Source organism: Komagataella phaffii, chromosome 3, assembly GCF_000027005.1.
Source record: "Komagataella phaffii GS115 chromosome 3, complete sequence".
NCBI classification, from domain to species: domain Eukaryota; kingdom Fungi; phylum Ascomycota; class Pichiomycetes; order Pichiales; family Pichiaceae; genus Komagataella; species Komagataella phaffii.
In genome coordinates this window covers 334224-352891 of record NC_012965.1, presented here as the reverse complement: position 1 = coordinate 352891, position 18668 = coordinate 334224, and the positions used below count along the sequence as shown (strand labels likewise).

Sequence of the window (18668 nt, the reverse complement as noted above, 5' to 3'; positions counted from 1 at the left end):
TTAATACTCTTTACCTTTGATCATTATTTGGTGTGTATTATCTATAAATAACTCTTGATACATTCTTAATACATTAGAGGTCACAGTAACGCTTTCAATTATTACTCCAATGGAAGGATAAAGTTGCAGGGTTGGTTCATATTCTTGTTCTTATATTAGATTCAGTAGAGTCTGTTTCATTAGAACTCATGGGCTCCTCATCTTCTTTCAGCTGGTCTATATGATAGGAGCTGCTCATACGAGATTGTTGACTGTAGTTTGAATTCATTCGATGAGATCGAGCCATCATTTTAATAGCGTTGGAATCTGTCCCTGCGATTTCATCAGATGCCCCAGCAGCTGCAGGGGTTATTCCTGCTTGGGAGACTTTCTGTTGTAGTATCTCAAACTCTGAGGACGCTGATTTGTGACTATTTTTCCTTGAGGGAGCAAATCGTCGGAACAGTCCTAGTTCTCTTTCTGAGACAGTTCCCCGGGAGGCAAACTTATCGAGTTTGAAACTACCAGCTTTCGATTCTACATCAGTATTAGAGTTTTTTCTCTTGGTCATCATTCTTTTGAGATTATAACTTGGCTTGAACTGGTCAGCATCTAAAACCTGGTCAATATCATCATCCCCTTCACAGTCCATATCCACGACAGGGAATACACCTTTTGGTGTTGAGCGGACAGAATTTGTAGTTTTGAACCTAGTCAACCCAGTTGAGCCAATGGAATCCCTCGTTTCTGGAACTCTGACAACTCTAGAGTCCATACTGAGATACGGTTGTTCATCCTTCTCCACGTAATCTGGCAGGTCTAAACGTTCTCTATCTTGTTCCACCACGTAAAGGTGTAAGTACCATGGAATGGCAATGGCAAAAAACACTCCTCCTATGATATTTCCAATGGTGGCAGGAATCATTATTTTCCAAATGTACTCACCAATGCTTACAGAGCTTCCGTTTATTATTCCCGTAAGACAGAGATAAAAATCAGCCACAACATGCGTGAACCCCATGGTAACAAAAGTGAAGATCGGTAAGAATATCATTAAAAATTTGACATGCAGAGGTTTTACCATTAATTGTAGATATATGGCCAGGCAAACAAAGAAGTTTCCAGGTATACCTCGGAGCAAAGTTTTAACGAACCCGCAACTTGCCTTTTCTTCAATAATCTGAATTGAACCAAGCCTCATGGTCTCTGTAGAAGTGATTCCAGATAGGTGGCAGATGACTTCACAAACGAACAACGTAGAAGCAAAATTGAACACAAAAGAAACAACCCAGTTGACAATCAAATCCACTATACTCACACTTCCTCTTATTAAGGCCACTGTGAAGAACAAAACGTTGGAATTGAACAGTTCTGTTCCTAAAACTACGACATAAAACAAACCAATAGGGTAAACTGATCCTTGTAGAAGATTGATAATTCCCATGTATTCGGACATAAATCCTTGCAAATGAGCTTGTGTCAATAAGTGAAGCATCCCACCCACTGTGAACAGCATCCCTGCTATGATCGAACTTATAACTAGCATCTCTGGTCTTAAACGAGCCTTTTTCATAGCAGTGGCTACGAGTGCCAGAGCTGCCTCATGAGGCGTGCTGAAGTAGTTATCGTCAGCCATCCAGAGATGTTTAGGGATGTCGGAGAAGAAATGATTGCATAGGAGGGGGTGCGAATTTCAGGATAAAGTTCGGAGTAGATAATACAATTGTGGGGACTAGTTTGGCCTAAACAACGGTTACAGAATCGTTGAAGAAACGAAATATTGTTCATCAACTCGGAATAGTTTCGCATCTGATACTTCTAGAGTTTTGGGATGTCAAGTCTTGAAATTTTTCTTTCCTTGATAGGGATCTTGCGATCTCTGTAGTGCTCTTCATATAAAATAATCACCGAAAAAACATTGTCTATTAATATCTTCTTGAAGGGAGACTTAATTAGGATATCATGGCCAAAATTATGTTCCAGATCAATGTCACAAAGCAATTTAGTGGAAATATGTAATCCTCGTGAAGATGGAAAAAACTAAGGAACGAAACTAGGGGCCAAATCATGTAAGAATATCTCAAACATGTCAGATATGTGGATTTCAAGGACGCATAATTGAGTGAAGATTCCCAAAATGCATTGAAGAACACAAATATAAGCTGTCCAGTTAGAACTCCCACCGTTTGATCAAGAAGGAATCGGTGGATATTATTGTCCAAGGAATGCAAAAGTATTCCGATCCAAAAGTTGGAAATGAGACTGTTTATGCAACCCCAGAGAAAGAACTTGAAGTGTTTGTCAAAGCTGAAAGATTGCCTGTATAACTGTGATATTGATTGTGAAAATAATGTAGAAAACGACCCCAGACACACTCCCGCAAGATACTCGCTGTGTTCATACAACTGTTGATAGTTGGTTACTATACCGTATAATATCAGTATTTCCAGAAAGATCGCATAATAGATGCTGGTGTTTTTGGACTTTGGATAGTTTGTGTATGAACCTTTAGTTATGGGGAGCTGATGATCTTGTTTCTCCATGAACTTGTAGTCAAAAGGGAGAAAATCTGGCAAAAATCGAAGGGACAAAAAAGTCAAAAGATCAAGCAAATGTGTGATTAAAACGATTGGTTTATGGAATAAACGATTTAGGATCCTGGACACTAGCCAGGAGGAATTGAGTCTGGTTGTGTGATGATTTGGATGGGGCTATGGAAGACGCGTGTCAATAGAACCAGATATGATTACGTAAGATTATTGAGCCAGGAGATTCTGCTGGGAAGTAACCTGCCAGCCAATAATTACAGTCTGCGAAGGTGCAATGGATACACTTTCCACTAGTAAACTTAAATTACAGATTTAGTGAGTTACAACATCCTGTTGGAATTCATATTTTTATGTTCGACAGTTTATTTTTCAGCGTTCAGGTAATCTTCCCCACAAATGAGTAAGACAATCGTGAAGCCTGGGATTAATATTCCTTCCAGTACATTCTTTTCAGGCTCCTTCCACGACCATCCCGCCTATTTAAAATCGTGAAAATTCCCCGGGAGGTTCCACTCCAGGTTTATAATGGTGGTGCACAACCCTAATAACTGGTAAGTTTTTCTTAGAGCTGCGGTTAATAGTGTAACATATCCTAACGTTTCAGGCACTGGGTCGACAAGAACTGCCTTCCTTGGGCCAAAAGCTACTTTCAGGAAGTCCTTCCAAACACCACTCAGAAGAATGACGCCTATGAAATAGTGGTAACATCTGTGGACCTTGTAGATGGAGACTGCGATGTCACTCAACGTAAAGGTGTTACCAAATGTATTTTTGATCTGAAGATACAGGTATCTGCAACCGTCAAAGTCAACACGAACAGTGAAGTAGAGGAGATCAGTTATACAGTGACATTACCTGAACTGGTGCACGACCAGGACGAGGATGAATATGAATACGTAATAGAGGGAAATTTGGATCACAAGTCTCAAATTAGAAAGCTACTCACTCCTCTGTTGACCGAGAAGTTATCAAAGTTTCAACAAGCTTTGATAGACGCTCATACTCAGGATGTTCAGCATAGTACCTAGATGATAAATTATGTGGTTACATAATCTGTATTGTGTAGATCGCGCATAAAATTAATCCCATCTCTTAGAATGATCTTCAGCTTAGTGCACTAGCAGCATCCTGTATCTATCCAATGTCTTCATCTTCCGAGAGCGAAGAAGAGCTAGGAATCATTGCTACAAGAGAGCGAAGGGCAAATGCTGGTTCAAGGCTGAAGCAGTTACTTCAGCAAGAAGAATTGGATATTGGGTCCCAAGATTTTGAGCAGGACGATGACGATGAGAATGTCAATTTGTTATTCCAGGAAGATGAGAATGACGATGAATTTGTGGAGGAAAATGAAGAAGAAGAAGAAGGAGAGGAAGATGAGGAAGAAGATGATGAAGAAGATAAGGAAAATACTCCCTCCAACAAAGCGGTTTCCGAAGAACCCAATGACGAGATGTTTAGTTCCGAATCTGAAATCAGCGCGTCCGATTCTGATGAAAGTGAAGGTGAGCGTGAATTTCGAAGAGAGGAAAAGTTAAAGCGGAAAAAGAGGGCAGAGAAGGCCAAATTCATTCCTCCTGTGATCAATAAGAGTACACCTAAGAAGACAAAACCGAAAACTAAGGTGACCGCACATTCCTTTTTGAATGCTTCAAGCAGAGCTTCTACAAGAAAATCTGCAGTGGAGAATAAACTAGCTATTGTGGAACGATTGAAAGAGGAAGAAGAGCGGAGAAGCAAACTGAAACCCGTTATAAGAAAGGAGGTTGTAGCATTAACCCAGAAAGAAAGATTAGCAGAAGCCAAAACCACAGAGAGAACAAATGTGTTATCTTTGAACAAGTTTCACGAGCAGGAGCAGGAACGAAAAGAAAAACAGAAACAGATGATGCTGAATAGAAGAAAGAAGTTGGAAAATGTGCTAAGGTTTTATTCTGCTTCAGCATTAGTTTACCCCATTGATGAGCTAAAAGATCTGGAGAAGGTCAAAAAAATCGAAGCCGAATTCATGAAGAGTCACAAGAAACGTGTTTACAAGAAACGAAAGAAGAAGACAGAGGCTAATAAGGATGAGAGCACAGAGACTCCGAAAGGTGAGGTCAAAGTTGAAGCTTCGGAGAATACAAAAGATGGAAAGAAAGATGACCATGCCCCTATTAAGACGAATGAATTGGACACGAAAGAGACCGATAATCAAGGAGAGAATCTCCCGATTAGGGATGATAACAAACAGGATGAAACGACTCTTTCAACAGTAGATAATAGTCCTGACATAAATAAAGCACCAACGGAGATTGATATTGTTGAGGACAGAGATGTCGTTATGAAAGATGCCACAGATTCTGCTGAAGTAGTTGAGTCGACTTCAAGTCCACTACTTTCCTCCAAAGAGAAGATAGATAATGAAAATGTACAATCAAAAGAGTCTTCTGAACCTACTGTTGACATTAAGACTGAAGCCGAGTCATCAATAGAACCTAGCCAAAAAACCAAGAAAGTTTCATTTAATGAAGAAAGTAGTCAACTTGAGTTTTCAACAGAAAGTCCGGTAGCTTCTTTGATAAACAATAATGTAAAGGAAACTGAAATTAAAAAAGATGTGAATCAGACTTTTGTTAAGCCGGAATCAGAGACAGAGATAGAAACAGAAACAGAGCCACGCACACAATCAAATGACAAACAAGAAGAAGAAGAAGAAGAAGAAGAAGAAGAAGAAAAGACAGATTCTAAGGAGGAGGAAGTTCAGTATGAAGGTCCCCCACAGTTTGTGGCACGTAATACGATTGAGCTTTTAGAATTTTCAAAAAAGCTTACCAAGCTGGAATATACAAAGTACATACTTGGAGATCAAGCTGTTCTCCCGGCTCAAAGAAGAACCAGCCACTTGAAACCGTTAATTCGAATTAAACAGCTACCTACAATGATAGAAACACTTTTTATTCCATACTCATCCACTCATGAGAAAGAATTTCACGAAATACTTACTTTGCCGAAATTTGGCGAAGAGAACAAAACTGTTCATAAGCAGCTCTTAGTGAAAGAAAGTGACACCAAGAAGATTGAAATTATTACGCCTGCACCCATTGGTATTTACCTTCCCAATGGAAGCAAGAAAATATGTCCTATTTCCGGTAAACCAGCCTCATACTTTGATCCCAAGAATGGCGTTCCCTATGCTTCAGTGGAGGCTTATAAGGTGCTGAAGGATGTTCAAGATGAGCAATTCGCTTGGATTCAACCAGATAAAGGAGGTGAATATAGTAGGTATAAGGGTGGTATAGGCGCTTATCTTCAAAGATGGGATGTCAGGCACGCCAAGAATGTTCCTGACTGGTTCTAAGTAACGTTCATATACTGAATATACAGTAGAATTTCAGACCTTCATCGCGGATTTTGAAATTTCCTCTCACAAACAACCCATGCATCACTTAAGACGACAATTCAGCCATGTTGGTAGGCTTCTTCAGCAGTCTAAGCTGACAGCTACAAGTGAGATTGAGATGTCTCATTTTAATCAACTTGCGAGTACATGGTGGGATGTCAATGGACCCCAGAGAATTCTGCATAAGATGAACCTGTTGAGAATGGATTTCATTAATGACACCATCAAATCTCACTTAAAACTGAACAAAGGCGTCACAGACCCTGAAGAACAGATTTATATACCTCCTTTCAATGTTGACAACGTTCTTCCCAAAGAGATAGCGGACCGGATCAATGGTGAGCAAGAGATTCGAAGACAACAACTGTGGCAGCAATTGAAATTGGATGCCCTGGATATCGGTTGTGGTGGAGGTATTCTTAGTGAAAGTCTAGCCCGATTACCCGTGGTAAATAGAGTGAAGGGCATTGATTTGTCTACAGAAGTTTTGGAGGTGGCAAGACAACACAAGAAGCTTGATCCCATGGTTAGGGAAAAACTGACATACGAGCTAAAGGCCGTAGAGGATCTGGATCCAAATACCGAACAGTACGATGTGGTAACAATGTTTGAGATGTTAGAGCATGTGAATTATCCTGCTGAGGTCTTGAAGGCTGCTCTACGCCATGTGAAGCCTGGAGGATGGATTTTTATTAGTACCATTAATAGAGATCTAATTTCTTGGTTCACGACTATTTTCATGGGGGAACACATACTAAAGATTGTACCTCTTGGAACACACACATATGACAAATACATTAACGAGAAAGAGCTGGAAAAATGGGTTGAAGATGGTCACGAGAATTCGGATCTTGGTGACCTTAGGAAACAATTTGAGGTGGCAGGTTCCAAAGGATGTGTGTACTTGCCTTGTTATGGCTGGAAGTTCACTGACAATGTTGAGGTCGGTAATTATTTCATGGCTCTGAAAAGAAGGGACTGAGTGTGTGCAGCAATACTTGAATCAGGCAGCCACTTCTTCCTTTTTCTCTTGTTCGTCATCAACAAATGTTGGCAGTTCATCATTGTTCTGTAGATAGCTAGGTAATCCATTTGACTCACCTAATTCGGCATCAAAGTCCATCTCCTCTCCTAAAGCATCTAGTTCCGCATCAAGTTCAGATTCACTTATATCATCAGGAACGTCATAACTTTGGGCCAATGAATCCTGCAACTCATTAGATTTATCTATCAGATCAAGCATTTCGTCTTGCAAAGATTCAATTTTGTCAATATCAATCTTACCGTACGTTTTCTTCAATTCTTTATTGGCAGACTTCATGGCACTGACTGTGATCATTGTGTTTTTGAGATTATCCGTGGTCATGGAAGCTTGAGACATGTTCCAAGATTGTGATTCCAATTGATCTTTTTGGGCTTCCAGCTGTTTACGTTGTTTAAGTAGCTTCATCGCCTTCTGTTTAACAGCGTTTTTAGCAGGACCATCTCTCATACGAGAAAGCTTCTGCTGATAAGTAGAGAGCTCAGTGTTGACTTTGGTGAGTTTGACATCGATGGACGAGACACGTTCCTCGATACTATTGATTGCATCATTGAGATTGGGCTTGGGTTCGTTGCTTCTGCCTCCGAACAAACGGTTCATCTTGTGTGCTAGTGGCGTGTATGAGGTAAAACTGCTACTTTCTCGATATTGAGAGAAATTACTGATAGGGGCGACCAGAACGATTTCAGGTTGAATAAGAGTCTAAGTACAAGGATGGTAGATAATTAGCAAGGAGCTACAATGTAGACATATAACGGCCATCTCAACGGTGGGCTTGACAGCACTGAGCTGAATCTTACCAATCAAATAAAAATGTCGCAAACGATGAACTGATTGTGATTCATTCGTAGTCAACCATTTTCAAGAGTTGACCAAGGCAGACCCTTCATAGCTTGTGCAAACCATCCTTTCAACCTTCAAGAATCTTCTTTCCTTTCAACTTGAGACTACATTACCATGACCTTTCTCCCCAACTGTAGTGAATAACCGGCCTTTCAATCACGCAAATTCCCCAAAAATCCCTGTAACTATGGGAAATTCATCGAATAAAATGAGGGAGGGGCATTAAAATAATAAAGAAGTTGTCCGTCATTAGCCCTCCGTCAACGGGATTATTTAATGTTACTAACCGCTTAATCAGCCGGGGATGCGATGCACTTTTTTTCACCTTATAACCATATCGTTTAGCTTCAGGTTGTTTCTATTCCCACCGTTTCCGGCCACTATTTAGCTAGTAGAAAGATCAGAAATGTCCGTGTTTACGCCAATAGAGGACGCCCTGAAGGCTTACAGTATGTTACTCTTCCTGCTACTTGAAAACGAATCATATGATTACTAACGCATCTAGAAAATGGAGAATTTCTCATCGTGATGGACGATGAAGACAGAGAAAACGAAGGCGACCTGATTGTTGCCGCAGAATTGATAACGACACAGAAAATGGCCTTCCTCGTGAGGTATTCCTCTGGATATGTTTGCGTTCCACTTTCCACCAAGAGAGCTGCAGAGTTAGAACTACCACCGATGATCAAGAACAGAACAGACAGGCAGGGCACTGCGTACACACACACTGTGGACGCCAGAGATGGCACTACCACTGGGATTTCCGCCTCTGACAGAGCGTTGACCTGCCAGGTTTTGGCCAACCCCAGGTCAAAACCCGAAGAGTTGATGAGACCGGGACATATTTGCCCTCTGATTGCACGAGAAGGCCTGTTGAAAGAGAGAAGAGGGCACACGGAAGCTGCTGTTCAATTGTGTGAATTGACCGGATTACAACCTGCTGGAGTGATAGGAGAGCTGGTTCGTGACGAGGACGGCTCTATGATGCGATTAGACGACTGTGTTCAGTTTGGTCTCCGCCACAACGTAAAAATTATCAACCTTGACCAGATCATTGAATACATGGATTCCAAGAACAGCTAGATACGATGGATAGGAATACAGAGATATCATGATTGAGGAACGTAAGAGCTTTTTCGAAAGTGTGAGTTTGTGGTGAGGGCCAGGCGGTGGGGAGGTGGTGGGGAGCCTCCTTGGTCGAATGTAGATATAGTAAGCAAGACACAAGAGCGCGCGAAGTCTTCAACGAGGCGGCGTTGGGTCTTGTACGCAACGTAATGACTACACAGTTGAGCTTGTCGCGAACCGGTCGACATTTTGATCATGCATACTATGTTGAGACACCATCTCGTACTATTGCGGCAACCAGCTGTAAATTTGACTAATTAAAGCTGATGAAGGATGCAGGGCGTCGTCAATTTTTTGATTGATTGCATTTAATTGTTTGAGCCATTCAAGGCTGAATGCCCGGCACCCTAGACCCTTCTTGTGAGTACTATAAACCCGCAGGCAGGGTACCCTTGGCCTTCTGCGAGACTACCAGTCATAACGTATATCCACAATGTACTAGTAATAGCCCCGGAAAACTCTAATCCCACAGAACGTCTAACGCCTCCTATGTCATCGATACCCATTCGCACTACTGCCATGGCCCCCCTTACGTGATCATTTCACTTACTCCCGCCTAAGCTTCGCCCACATGCCTGCGTTTTGCCAAGATTTACTGACGAGTTTGGTTTACTCATCCTCTATTTATAACTACTAGACTTTCACCATTCTTCACCACCCTCGTGCCAATGATCATCAACCACTTGGTATTGACAGCCCTCAGCATTGCACTAGCAAGTGCGCAACTCCAATCGCCTTTCAAGGCTAACAAGTTGCCATTCAAAAAGTTTATCATTCCAACGACCCAAAGGACCGTTTAATTAAGAGAGATGACTACGAGTCCCTCGACTTGAGACACATCGGAGTCTTGTACACTGCAGAGATCCAAATTGGATCTGACGAAACTGAAATTGAGGTCATTGTCGACACTGGTTCTGCCGACTTGTGGGTCATCGATTCCGACGCTGCCGTCTGTGAGTTATCCTACGATGAGATTGAGGCCAATAGCTTTTCCTCGGCTTCTGCCAAATTCATGGACAAGATAGCTCCTCCATCACAAGAGCTCCTGGATGGGCTGAGTGAGTTTGGATTTGCTCTCGATGGTGAAATTTCTCAATACCTAGCCGATAAATCTGGACGTGTTTCGAAAAGAGAGGAAAATCAACAAGATTTCAACATTAACCGTGACGAGCCTGTGTGTGAACAGTTTGGTTCCTTCGATTCTAGTTCTTCCGACACTTTCCAAAGCAACAATTCAGCTTTTGGTATTGCTTACCTTGATGGAACCACTGCTAACGGAACTTGGGTCAGGGACACAGTCCGCATCGGCGACTTTGCCATCAGCCAACAGAGTTTTGCCTTAGTCAACATCACAGATAACTACATGGGAATCTTGGGTCTCGGTCCTGCTACCCAACAAACCACCAATAGTAACCCAATTGCAGCAAACAGATTTACTTATGATGGTGTTGTGGATTCATTGCGGTCCCAAGGATTTATCAATTCAGCATCGTTTTCTGTTTACTTGTCTCCAGATGAAGATAACGAGCACGACGAATTCAGCGACGGAGAAATTTTATTTGGTGCTATTGATAGGGCCAAGATAGACGGGCCATTTAGACTTTTCCCATATGTCAATCCTTACAAACCAGTTTACCCCGATCAATATACTTCCTACGTTACAGTGTCCACAATTGCGGTGTCTTCGTCAGATGAAACTCTCATTATTGAAAGACGTCCTCGTTTGGCATTAATCGATACAGGTGCCACCTTCTCCTATTTGCCAACCTACCCATTGATTCGTTTAGCGTTTTCCATCCATGGAGGCTTTGAATATGTTTCTCAATTGGGACTATTTGTCATTCGTACAAGTTCTCTGTCTGTTGCTAGAAATAAGGTGATTGAGTTCAAGTTTGGTGAAGACGTTGTGATCCAATCCCCAGTTTCTGATCATCTATTGGACGTCTCAGGCCTTTTTACTGATGGCCAACAATACTCCGCATTAACTGTACGTGAAAGTCTTGACGGACTTTCCATTCTAGGTGATACATTCATCAAATCGGCCTACTTATTCTTTGACAATGAAAACAGCCAGCTGGGTATTGGTCAGATCAACGTCACTGATGACGAGGATATTGAGGTGGTCGGTGATTTCACTATTGAACGAGACCCAGCCTACTCCTCTACTTGGTCTAGCGATTTACCTCATGAAACACCCACTAGGGCTTTGAGTACTGCTTCAGGGGGAGGCCTTGGTACCGGAATAAACACGGCCACAAGTCGTGCAAGTTCTCGTTCCACATCTGGCTCTACTTCACGAACTTCTTCTACATCTGGCTCTGCTTCTGGTACTTCTTCAGGTGCATCTTCTGCTACTCAAAATGACGAAACATCCACTGATCTTGGAGCTCCAGCTGCATCTTTAAGTGCAACGCCATGTCTTTTTGCCATCTTGCTGCTCATGTTGTAGTAGACTTTTTTTTTCACTGAGTTTTTATGTACTACTGATTACATTGTGTAGGTGTAATGATGTGCACTATAATACTAATATAGTCAAAATGCTACAGAGGAAAGTGCAGGTTGCCTGTGGTGGTTTTTCTTATTAGCACCCTCTGAACACTCTTTACCTCTAACATCCTCAGCCATGCTAATCGCGCATAAAATAAATCTTCGAACTTTTTTCCATTTTATGCTCATAAAGCTTCCTTACTGTCACCTTATCAAAAGAGCTTTTGCCACTAAAGTAGTCACACCCAGAATTGCTCCCGAATATCGTCCAACAATGCTAGGATCTGTGGAAAGTTTGACAAATAATTTGAACACCTTGAGCTTGAAGCTTCCTGAAGTTAATATCCAAGGCTCCTTTCCAGAAAGTAACCCAGTGGACCTTTTGAGAAACTACATCACTCAAGAACTTAGTAAAATTTCTGGAGTTGACAAAGAATTGATTTTCCCAGCCTTGGAATGGGGTACCACACTGGAAAAAGGTGATCTTTTGATCCCAGTTCCTCGTCTGAGAATAAAGGGTGCTAATCCTAAAGATTTAGCCGAACAATGGGCTGCTGCATTCCCAAAGGGTGGATATCTTAAAGACGTTATTGCGCAAGGACCTTTCTTGCAGTTCTTTTTTAACACATCGGTTCTGTACAAGTTGGTGATATCTGATGCTCTGGAGAGAGGCGATGACTTTGGTGCACTTCCTCTAGGAAAGGGACAAAAAGTTATAGTGGAGTTTTCTTCTCCAAATATTGCCAAACCTTTCCACGCTGGCCATCTTAGAAGTACAATCATCGGTGGTTTTATTTCCAATCTGTATGAAAAGCTGGGTCATGAAGTTATGAGGATGAATTATTTGGGAGACTGGGGAAAACAATTTGGTGTTCTTGCAGTAGGATTTGAGCGTTACGGTGATGAGGCAAAATTAAAGACTGATCCAATCAACCATTTGTTTGAGGTCTATGTTAAAATCAACCAAGATATTAAGGCTCAATCAGAGTCTACTGAGGAGATTGCAGAAGGGCAATCATTAGATGACCAGGCAAGAGCTTTTTTCAAGAAAATGGAAAATGGCGACGAATCGGCTGTAAGCTTGTGGAAAAGATTCCGTGAGTTATCCATTGAGAAGTACATTGATACTTATGCCCGCCTCAACATCAAATATGATCTTTATTCTGGTGAGTCACAAGTCCCCCAGGAAATTATGGACGAAGCCACCAAGATCTTTGAAGAAAAAGGCCTGCTTAGCGAAGATCAGGGTGCTAAACTGATCGATCTAACAAAGTTCAACAAGAAATTAGGAAAAGCTATCGTTCAGAAGAAGGATGGTACTTCATTATATTTAACTCGTGATGTTGGTGCTGCCATTGATCGTTACAGAAAGTATAAATTCGATAAAATGATCTACGTGATTGCCAGTCAACAAGATCTGCACACTGCTCAGTTCTTTGAAATTCTGAAACGGATGGATTTTGAATGGGCTAAGAATTTGACTCACATCAACTTTGGTATGGTGTTGGGTATGTCTAGCCGAAAGGGAACAGTTGTTTTCTTAGACACTATTCTGGAAGAGACCAAGGAAAAGATGCACGATGTCATGCGTAAGAATGACTCCAAATACCAACAGATTGCCAATCCAGAGGAAGTTGCTGATTTGGTTGGTATATCAGCTGTCATGATCCAGGACATGCAGTCTAAACGTATTAACAATTATGAATTCAAATGGGAGCGTATGACTTCATTTGAAGGTGACACGGGTCCCTATTTGCAATATGCTCACTCTAGATTGGCGTCAATTACCAGAAATGCTGACATTGATCTCGCTGAGCTTCCAGGTGCTGATTTCGGGCTGTTAGTTGAGCCTCAAGCTGAATACTTGGTTCGTTTGTTAGCTCAGTACCCAGATGTTCTTAGGACTTCTTTGAAGAACCACGAACCATCCACTTTAGTGACTTATCTGTTCAAGTTGACTCACCAGGTGTCTTCATGTTATGATGTTCTATGGGTTGCCGGACAAGAAAAACCATTGGCAACCGCTCGTTTAGCCCTTTACGCATCTGCTCGACAAGTTCTATATAACGGTATGTTGTTGTTAGGTTTGACTCCAGTTGAAAGAATGTAATAGAGAAGAATGATAATAATTGAATTAGATTGAATTGAATTGAAGTTAGAACTAAGTGTAAGTCTAAGATATACGATGAGGCTTCATAAATGCATTCAACGTGTCTTCGTCGATGGCCGCTCTGCGGTCTTGAAAGTTCTTTACAAACTCTTGCAATACCTGAATACATGCTTGCTTCATTTCACCAGTAAGAAGATCCCCTGACTTGTATGCATCATACGTTTGCCTGAGAAATTCATCATCATCTTTGAATACCTTCATGTACTGGTAGGAGACATCAACATCGGGATCACCGCCTAGTTCTCGATGTTCTTCCACAGTGGTCTGGCCCCCACTAAAAGCGTACTTATTAATCTTCTTTTTGATCTGAGCAGGAGTATCAGTCATGAAAATGGCGGTGTTGGTGTCAGATGCTGACATCTTAGAGGAGGCACCTTGAAGGGCAGGGAAGAATTTGGAATGCAGAAGAGCAGGCTTGGAGAATTTTAGCTTCTCGGCCACATCTCTCGATACTCTAAAATATGGATCTTGATCTATAGCACAAGGAATCAAAGCCGGTGCAGTTGGAGGCAAGTCCAAGACATCAGGGAATGATGAGGGGAAAGAAGGAGCGATTTGAATCGAAGCGAAATGCATCTTACCCACACAATCAGAATCTCCAAAACCAAAGACAGACTTTGCAGTTGAAGTGGTAATCTGTCTGGAAATTCTTACAACGTTTTCGTAAAACCCGCCCGAAATGTACTCCAAGTTGGAGAATATGAAGGTTTTCTTTGGGTCAAATCCAACAGCGATGATATCCTTAGCATTGTCCTTGGAAAATTGCTTAACATCTTCAATGGTCAGCTTGGGTTTGAATAAAAACTTTTCATCATCTGTCAACTGAATGACCAACGGAACATCGAATACATCTTGCAACCATTTGGTGAAGATAAAAGGGACCATGTGCCCCAAATGCATACTATCACTCGACGGACCTCTACCAGTGTACAGGAAAAACGGCTGTTTCTTCTCGTACAAATCTAGAATCTTACCAAAATCTCTCTCACTAAAAAAGACACCCTTTGTAATAAAATGATGAGGTTTGTGTCCTGTGAGTTTGGTGAATCGGTCTAAAGTTTCCTGTGTAATATGTCTAGTACCAAAATCCTTGATAAGTTTGTCATAATCAATAGATTGGGCCTTTCCGTCAACTATTGCTCCTTCGACTTCCCATGGAGTGACTACTTGGGATTCCTCCTTGATGTGCAACTGTTCTGTGGCAGTTTCCAGCTCCTTTTGACTCATATATTCGTTGTAGTTGAAGGTTTTTTTTTAGCCTGGAAGAAACTTTAAGTAGTTCTACGAGTAGACCTTCGCGAAGATGTCAGGTGATGAAGTTCTCTCTCATCTGGAGGATAACTTAGTATCTTCGTTCACACTACTATGCGTTAGTCACTTTCTTCTACTTCAAGTCCATCATCTATTGCTCTGAACGGTCTAATGGGGAGATGATTCCATAGGTCTTGGTTTGGACTTGAATCACTCAGAGGAGAAGCAATGAATGTTTGACTGTCGTTGTCAGTGGATTCTGGAAGATTGTCAAATATTGCTCCAAAATCAGCAGGTTTATAAGAATAACGACTCAGTTGAGATTTTTGACGTCGAAAAGAGTGATCCTTTTTTAAAGGAATGATGCCTGATCCTGGACTGACAATTGAAGCTAGTGAAGATTCTTCAGAATCTCTCAAAGACCCTCGTCTTGGAATTGAATACTCATAATCTGATGACATGTACTTCTGATTCAAACTACTGGAAAATATAGTGCAGTTCATGGGAGAACTTTGGCCTTTGGGTGTTTGGGTTTCGTCCATTGTGGACTTTTTCCAATTCCTCACCACTTTCCTATACAGCCTAGTGAAGGTGGACGGCTTCTCTTGATCAGGTTTTGACAAGATGTAATTTCGTGTCCTCACTCGTTCCTTCCATGCAGAATAGGTAAGATCCATTTTTATGTTGGGCTTTAGTATGGACAATTTAGAGCTCTTCTGAAAAGAATAGCGGATCAATTTTTGCCTTGTCTCTCGTCCCCAAGTCGCAGTCTTTCTCATCTCTTCCAAGTCTAACTCTTCTGCCTCGCCACGTTCAAGTTGAATTCTTCCTGGACACGTAGCCCACATTTCCCCTTGTTTTTTGTTGACGCCCCGTCTATTCTTGTAGAGGTTTCAGTCCTAGAACAGTCTAAATCTTCAATCTCAGATCTTCTCGTCTGGGGTAACACAGAATTAGATTTCTCTAGGAAACCTGATCACGTGACCAATCCCAAACGGAACAGGGGTTCTCTTTTGGGCATCCGACATATTGTCTTGTCTTTGCTCCATTTTTGGAACAGAATCCTATCTTCCAATCCAATACATGAACAATCCCTTATGATTGCTCAGGACGAATCTATCAACTCCGAGTTGGACATAATCAATTGTTATGCGTCGACGCGTGTTAGTACCCCTGAGTATCCTGTACCCGGGACATCGGTATCCCAGGTTAAGCCTCGTGACTACCCAGTAACTCATGTGTCCTCTCATTTATCTTCCTTGAAGGGAGAAAGCGGAATACATACCAATCCAGAACCTTCAACGGATAATTTGCTGAGTTACAAAGAGAACAGGAAGGCGAATACCAATCCATCATTGACATTGGTCGATGAAATGTTGTCGATGTCCTCTGTGAGGAAAGTGAGAAATGAAAATGGACAGGAAGCCACCAGTGATAATGACAGTGAGATGGAGGGTCCTGATCTTCCATTTATTCCCACTTCTTCTTCTGAGTGGCAGGATAGGGGTGCCGCAAAGATCGTTACCACAACTACGGATGAGAATGGTGTTACTCGGACCACTGTCGTGAAGAAGTCGATTAAGGACTTTATCATGGGAAAAACCCTTGGTGAGGGGTCTTACTCTACAGTCATACTTGCAAAGGACAAATCCACAAAGAAGAAGTACGCCATGAAGATATTGGATAAAAGGTACATTGTCAATGAAAAGAAAGTAAAATACGTCAACATAGAGAAGCATACGTTGAACAGATTGAGCAAACATGTTGGTATCATTCACTTATTCTATACATTCCAGGATGAGCAAAGCTTGTATTTTGTGCTGGACTATGCCAGCAATGGTGAATTGTACACCTTAATTAAGAAGTACGGTAGCATGGACTTGGATAGCGTCAGGTATTACAGCGCCCAGATATTAGATGCGATAAAATACATACACGATAACGGAGTCATTCATCGTGATATCAAACCGGAAAATATTTTGATTAATGAGCAAATGAAGATTCAAATCACCGATTTTGGTACAGCGAAGTTGTTAGAAAAGAATGAAGATGGAGAGTACCCTACCAATGTTAGAGCCACTTCTTTTGTAGGTACAGCTGAGTATGTTTCACCTGAGCTGTTGAATGAGAAGTACGTTGGCAAACCTTGCGATATATGGGCCTTCGGCTGTTTGATTTACCAGATGATTTCAGGCAAGCCAGCTTTCAAAGCCACCAATGATTATCTTGTTTTTCAAAAAATATGCAAGCTGAATTATGCTTTCACCGCTGGATTTCCCACTATTGTTCGTGATCTGGTGAAACGTATTTTTGTGCTGAAGCCAAGTAATCGTATAACCATTTCTGAAATTCAAAAGCATATGTTCTTTGAGTCAATCGATTGGAGCGACCCCGATGCAATTTGGAACACGGATCCTCCAGAATTAGGCCCTTATAAGATGAGTGCACAGTCGATGCTGCCAATTCCCGGATTGAAAAATAAGACTAAGCCATACTTGCCATCCAAGACGAATAGTTCTCCTATCGTTAAGCGGGCCACATCTTCAACGAACTCACCTACACAACCTAAACTTGTGTCGCAAAATTCTAGTCCAGTATTGATGCAAGGCAAAAATGCTCCTGATCAAAGGAGTGCTAGCTCTGCAGCTGCAGTAGCCTTATCAAGAAGCGTTCCAAACAATGCCTCTACATCGCGTTTACAGGCGCCAAACTCTGCATCTTCAACTTCTTCAAATAAGCAGGACTTTATTCCTGGTACCAATATTCCGCGTCCGACAGTGCAGAGACATTCCTCTAAACAGCTACTTGCTAGCGGGGCTGGATCCCGCAAGTCTAGTACAAGCTCTCTTCCGCCAAGTAAACCTGAACCTGTTCACCCAATGACAGTCCTTGATCTAAAATGGTCTTCATACTTAACACATCACGATGAAAGAATTTTGAAAGCGGACGTCGTTGATGTTTTCGAAATGACCACTGATCAGGTTGAGAAGAAGTTTCGTGGTCAATTGGTGGACTCACCGTTAGGTTCTAATGGAAGGCGAACAAGTGGTACATCCATGCTTACTCAAGTTGTCAACGGAGCTTCTGGTTTTCGAAAGCAGTCCACCGTGAATACCAATGGTGGATCGCCAGAGCCCAACACTGACAGTTCGATTCCAGATCAGGCAATCACCTATGTTGAACCACAACAGTTGGAAGACGGTTCTAAAGATTCCACAGAACGAGACAGGGAGAAAGAACCAGATAAGGAAAAGGACACTAAAAAATCATCAGTTGCTGAGAGATTTATGAAAGCTTTACACGGAAATGTTTCATCTCAACCAGTGGAGACTAAACCAATCAAACACATGCTTGTCATCACTTCATTTGGCCGTGCACTTTTATTCGAAGTATCAGGAGTCCAGCCAAATCCAACTTATGAACTTCGATCTACAATCGACCTGGTCAACTTAAACGTCAAGTTCAAAGAAGTAATGGGAGAAACAAGAAAACAGAAAAATTCAATGATCAATACAGGACTATTTGTAATAGAATCTACAAAATACTCTTTTGTGTTTGAGGTTCCTAAGCATGAAATCTCAATTTGGACTTCAACTTTATTACGTTCCAGAACAAACGAACATGATAGAAAATACTGGAGAGACTCAATGGCAGCTGGTAATGTAGGAACATCTACAGGCGGGGAGGGAGCTTTGAAGGCTGCAACGCAGGCAGCCAGTGTCAGTGCCAATCATAAAGAACTCGAGCCGAGTCTACTAGCCCCAATGAAGCCTATTAGCCCGCTTAGCTCTCACTTTGATTGGGATGCTACAGCAACAGATATAGCACACGAGAAGGTAA

The 18668-nt window shown here is 41.7% G+C and overlaps 11 protein-coding genes across 11 annotated transcripts; 6 read left to right on the top strand and 5 right to left on the bottom strand.

Moving 5' to 3' along the window:
• Positions 1 to 136: 136 nt before the first annotated feature.
• On the bottom strand, positions 137 to 1615 carry PAS_chr3_0172 (uncharacterized protein; the record flags this gene model as incomplete). The annotated part of the gene is made up of 1 exon (XM_002492334.1): positions 137 to 1615. The coding sequence occupies one exon, from the start codon at positions 1613 to 1615 to the stop codon at positions 137 to 139; it is 1479 nt and encodes a 492-aa protein (XP_002492379.1).
• Positions 1616 to 1931: 316 nt separating this feature from the next.
• On the bottom strand, positions 1932 to 2522 carry PAS_chr3_0171 (Hypothetical protein; the record flags this gene model as incomplete). The annotated part of the gene is made up of 1 exon (XM_002492333.1): positions 1932 to 2522. One exon carries the CDS (start codon positions 2520 to 2522, stop codon positions 1932 to 1934), a length of 591 nt encoding a protein of 196 aa, XP_002492378.1.
• A 531-nt stretch (positions 2523 to 3053) lies between these two features.
• PAS_chr3_0170 (Co-chaperone that binds to Hsp82p and activates its ATPase activity) lies at positions 3054 to 3556 on the top strand (the record flags this gene model as incomplete). The annotated part of the gene is made up of 2 exons (XM_002492332.1): positions 3054 to 3079; positions 3133 to 3556. 2 exons carry the CDS (start codon positions 3054 to 3056, stop codon positions 3554 to 3556), a joined length of 450 nt encoding a protein of 149 aa, XP_002492377.1.
• A 113-nt stretch (positions 3557 to 3669) lies between these two features.
• On the top strand, positions 3670 to 5865 carry PAS_chr3_1158 (uncharacterized protein; the record flags this gene model as incomplete). Its single annotated transcript, XM_002492331.1, has 1 exon — positions 3670 to 5865. The coding sequence occupies one exon, from the start codon at positions 3670 to 3672 to the stop codon at positions 5863 to 5865; it is 2196 nt and encodes a 731-aa protein (XP_002492376.1).
• Positions 5866 to 5944: 79 nt separating this feature from the next.
• PAS_chr3_0169 (O-methyltransferase, catalyzes two different O-methylation steps in ubiquinone (Coenzyme Q) biosynth) lies at positions 5945 to 6889 on the top strand (the record flags this gene model as incomplete). Its single annotated transcript, XM_002492330.1, has 1 exon — positions 5945 to 6889. One exon carries the CDS (start codon positions 5945 to 5947, stop codon positions 6887 to 6889), a length of 945 nt encoding a protein of 314 aa, XP_002492375.1.
• A 21-nt stretch (positions 6890 to 6910) lies between these two features.
• PAS_chr3_0168 (Cytoplasmic and vacuolar membrane protein involved in late endosome to vacuole transport) lies at positions 6911 to 7549 on the bottom strand (the record flags this gene model as incomplete). The annotated part of the gene is made up of 1 exon (XM_002492329.1): positions 6911 to 7549. The coding sequence occupies one exon, from the start codon at positions 7547 to 7549 to the stop codon at positions 6911 to 6913; it is 639 nt and encodes a 212-aa protein (XP_002492374.1).
• Positions 7550 to 8198: 649 nt separating this feature from the next.
• Positions 8199 to 8875, top strand: PAS_chr3_0167 (3,4-dihydroxy-2-butanone-4-phosphate synthase (DHBP synthase), required for riboflavin biosynthesis; the record flags this gene model as incomplete). Its single annotated transcript, XM_002492328.1, has 2 exons — positions 8199 to 8241; positions 8298 to 8875. The coding sequence occupies 2 exons, from the start codon at positions 8199 to 8201 to the stop codon at positions 8873 to 8875; spliced, it is 621 nt and encodes a 206-aa protein (XP_002492373.1).
• A 713-nt stretch (positions 8876 to 9588) lies between these two features.
• On the top strand, positions 9589 to 11369 carry PAS_chr3_1157 (uncharacterized protein; the record flags this gene model as incomplete). The annotated part of the gene is made up of 2 exons (XM_002492327.1): positions 9589 to 9637; positions 9730 to 11369. 2 exons carry the CDS (start codon positions 9589 to 9591, stop codon positions 11367 to 11369), a joined length of 1689 nt encoding a protein of 562 aa, XP_002492372.1.
• Positions 11370 to 11543: 174 nt separating this feature from the next.
• PAS_chr3_0166 (Arginyl-tRNA synthetase) lies at positions 11544 to 13517 on the top strand (the record flags this gene model as incomplete). Its single annotated transcript, XM_002492326.1, has 1 exon — positions 11544 to 13517. The coding sequence occupies one exon, from the start codon at positions 11544 to 11546 to the stop codon at positions 13515 to 13517; it is 1974 nt and encodes a 657-aa protein (XP_002492371.1).
• A 63-nt stretch (positions 13518 to 13580) lies between these two features.
• PAS_chr3_0165 (Cytoplasmic tryptophanyl-tRNA synthetase, aminoacylates tryptophanyl-tRNA) lies at positions 13581 to 14804 on the bottom strand (the record flags this gene model as incomplete). Its single annotated transcript, XM_002492325.1, has 1 exon — positions 13581 to 14804. The coding sequence occupies one exon, from the start codon at positions 14802 to 14804 to the stop codon at positions 13581 to 13583; it is 1224 nt and encodes a 407-aa protein (XP_002492370.1).
• A 143-nt stretch (positions 14805 to 14947) lies between these two features.
• PAS_chr3_0164 (Hypothetical protein) lies at positions 14948 to 15676 on the bottom strand (the record flags this gene model as incomplete). The annotated part of the gene is made up of 1 exon (XM_002492324.1): positions 14948 to 15676. One exon carries the CDS (start codon positions 15674 to 15676, stop codon positions 14948 to 14950), a length of 729 nt encoding a protein of 242 aa, XP_002492369.1.
• Between the last annotated feature and the right edge of the window lie 2992 nt (positions 15677 to 18668).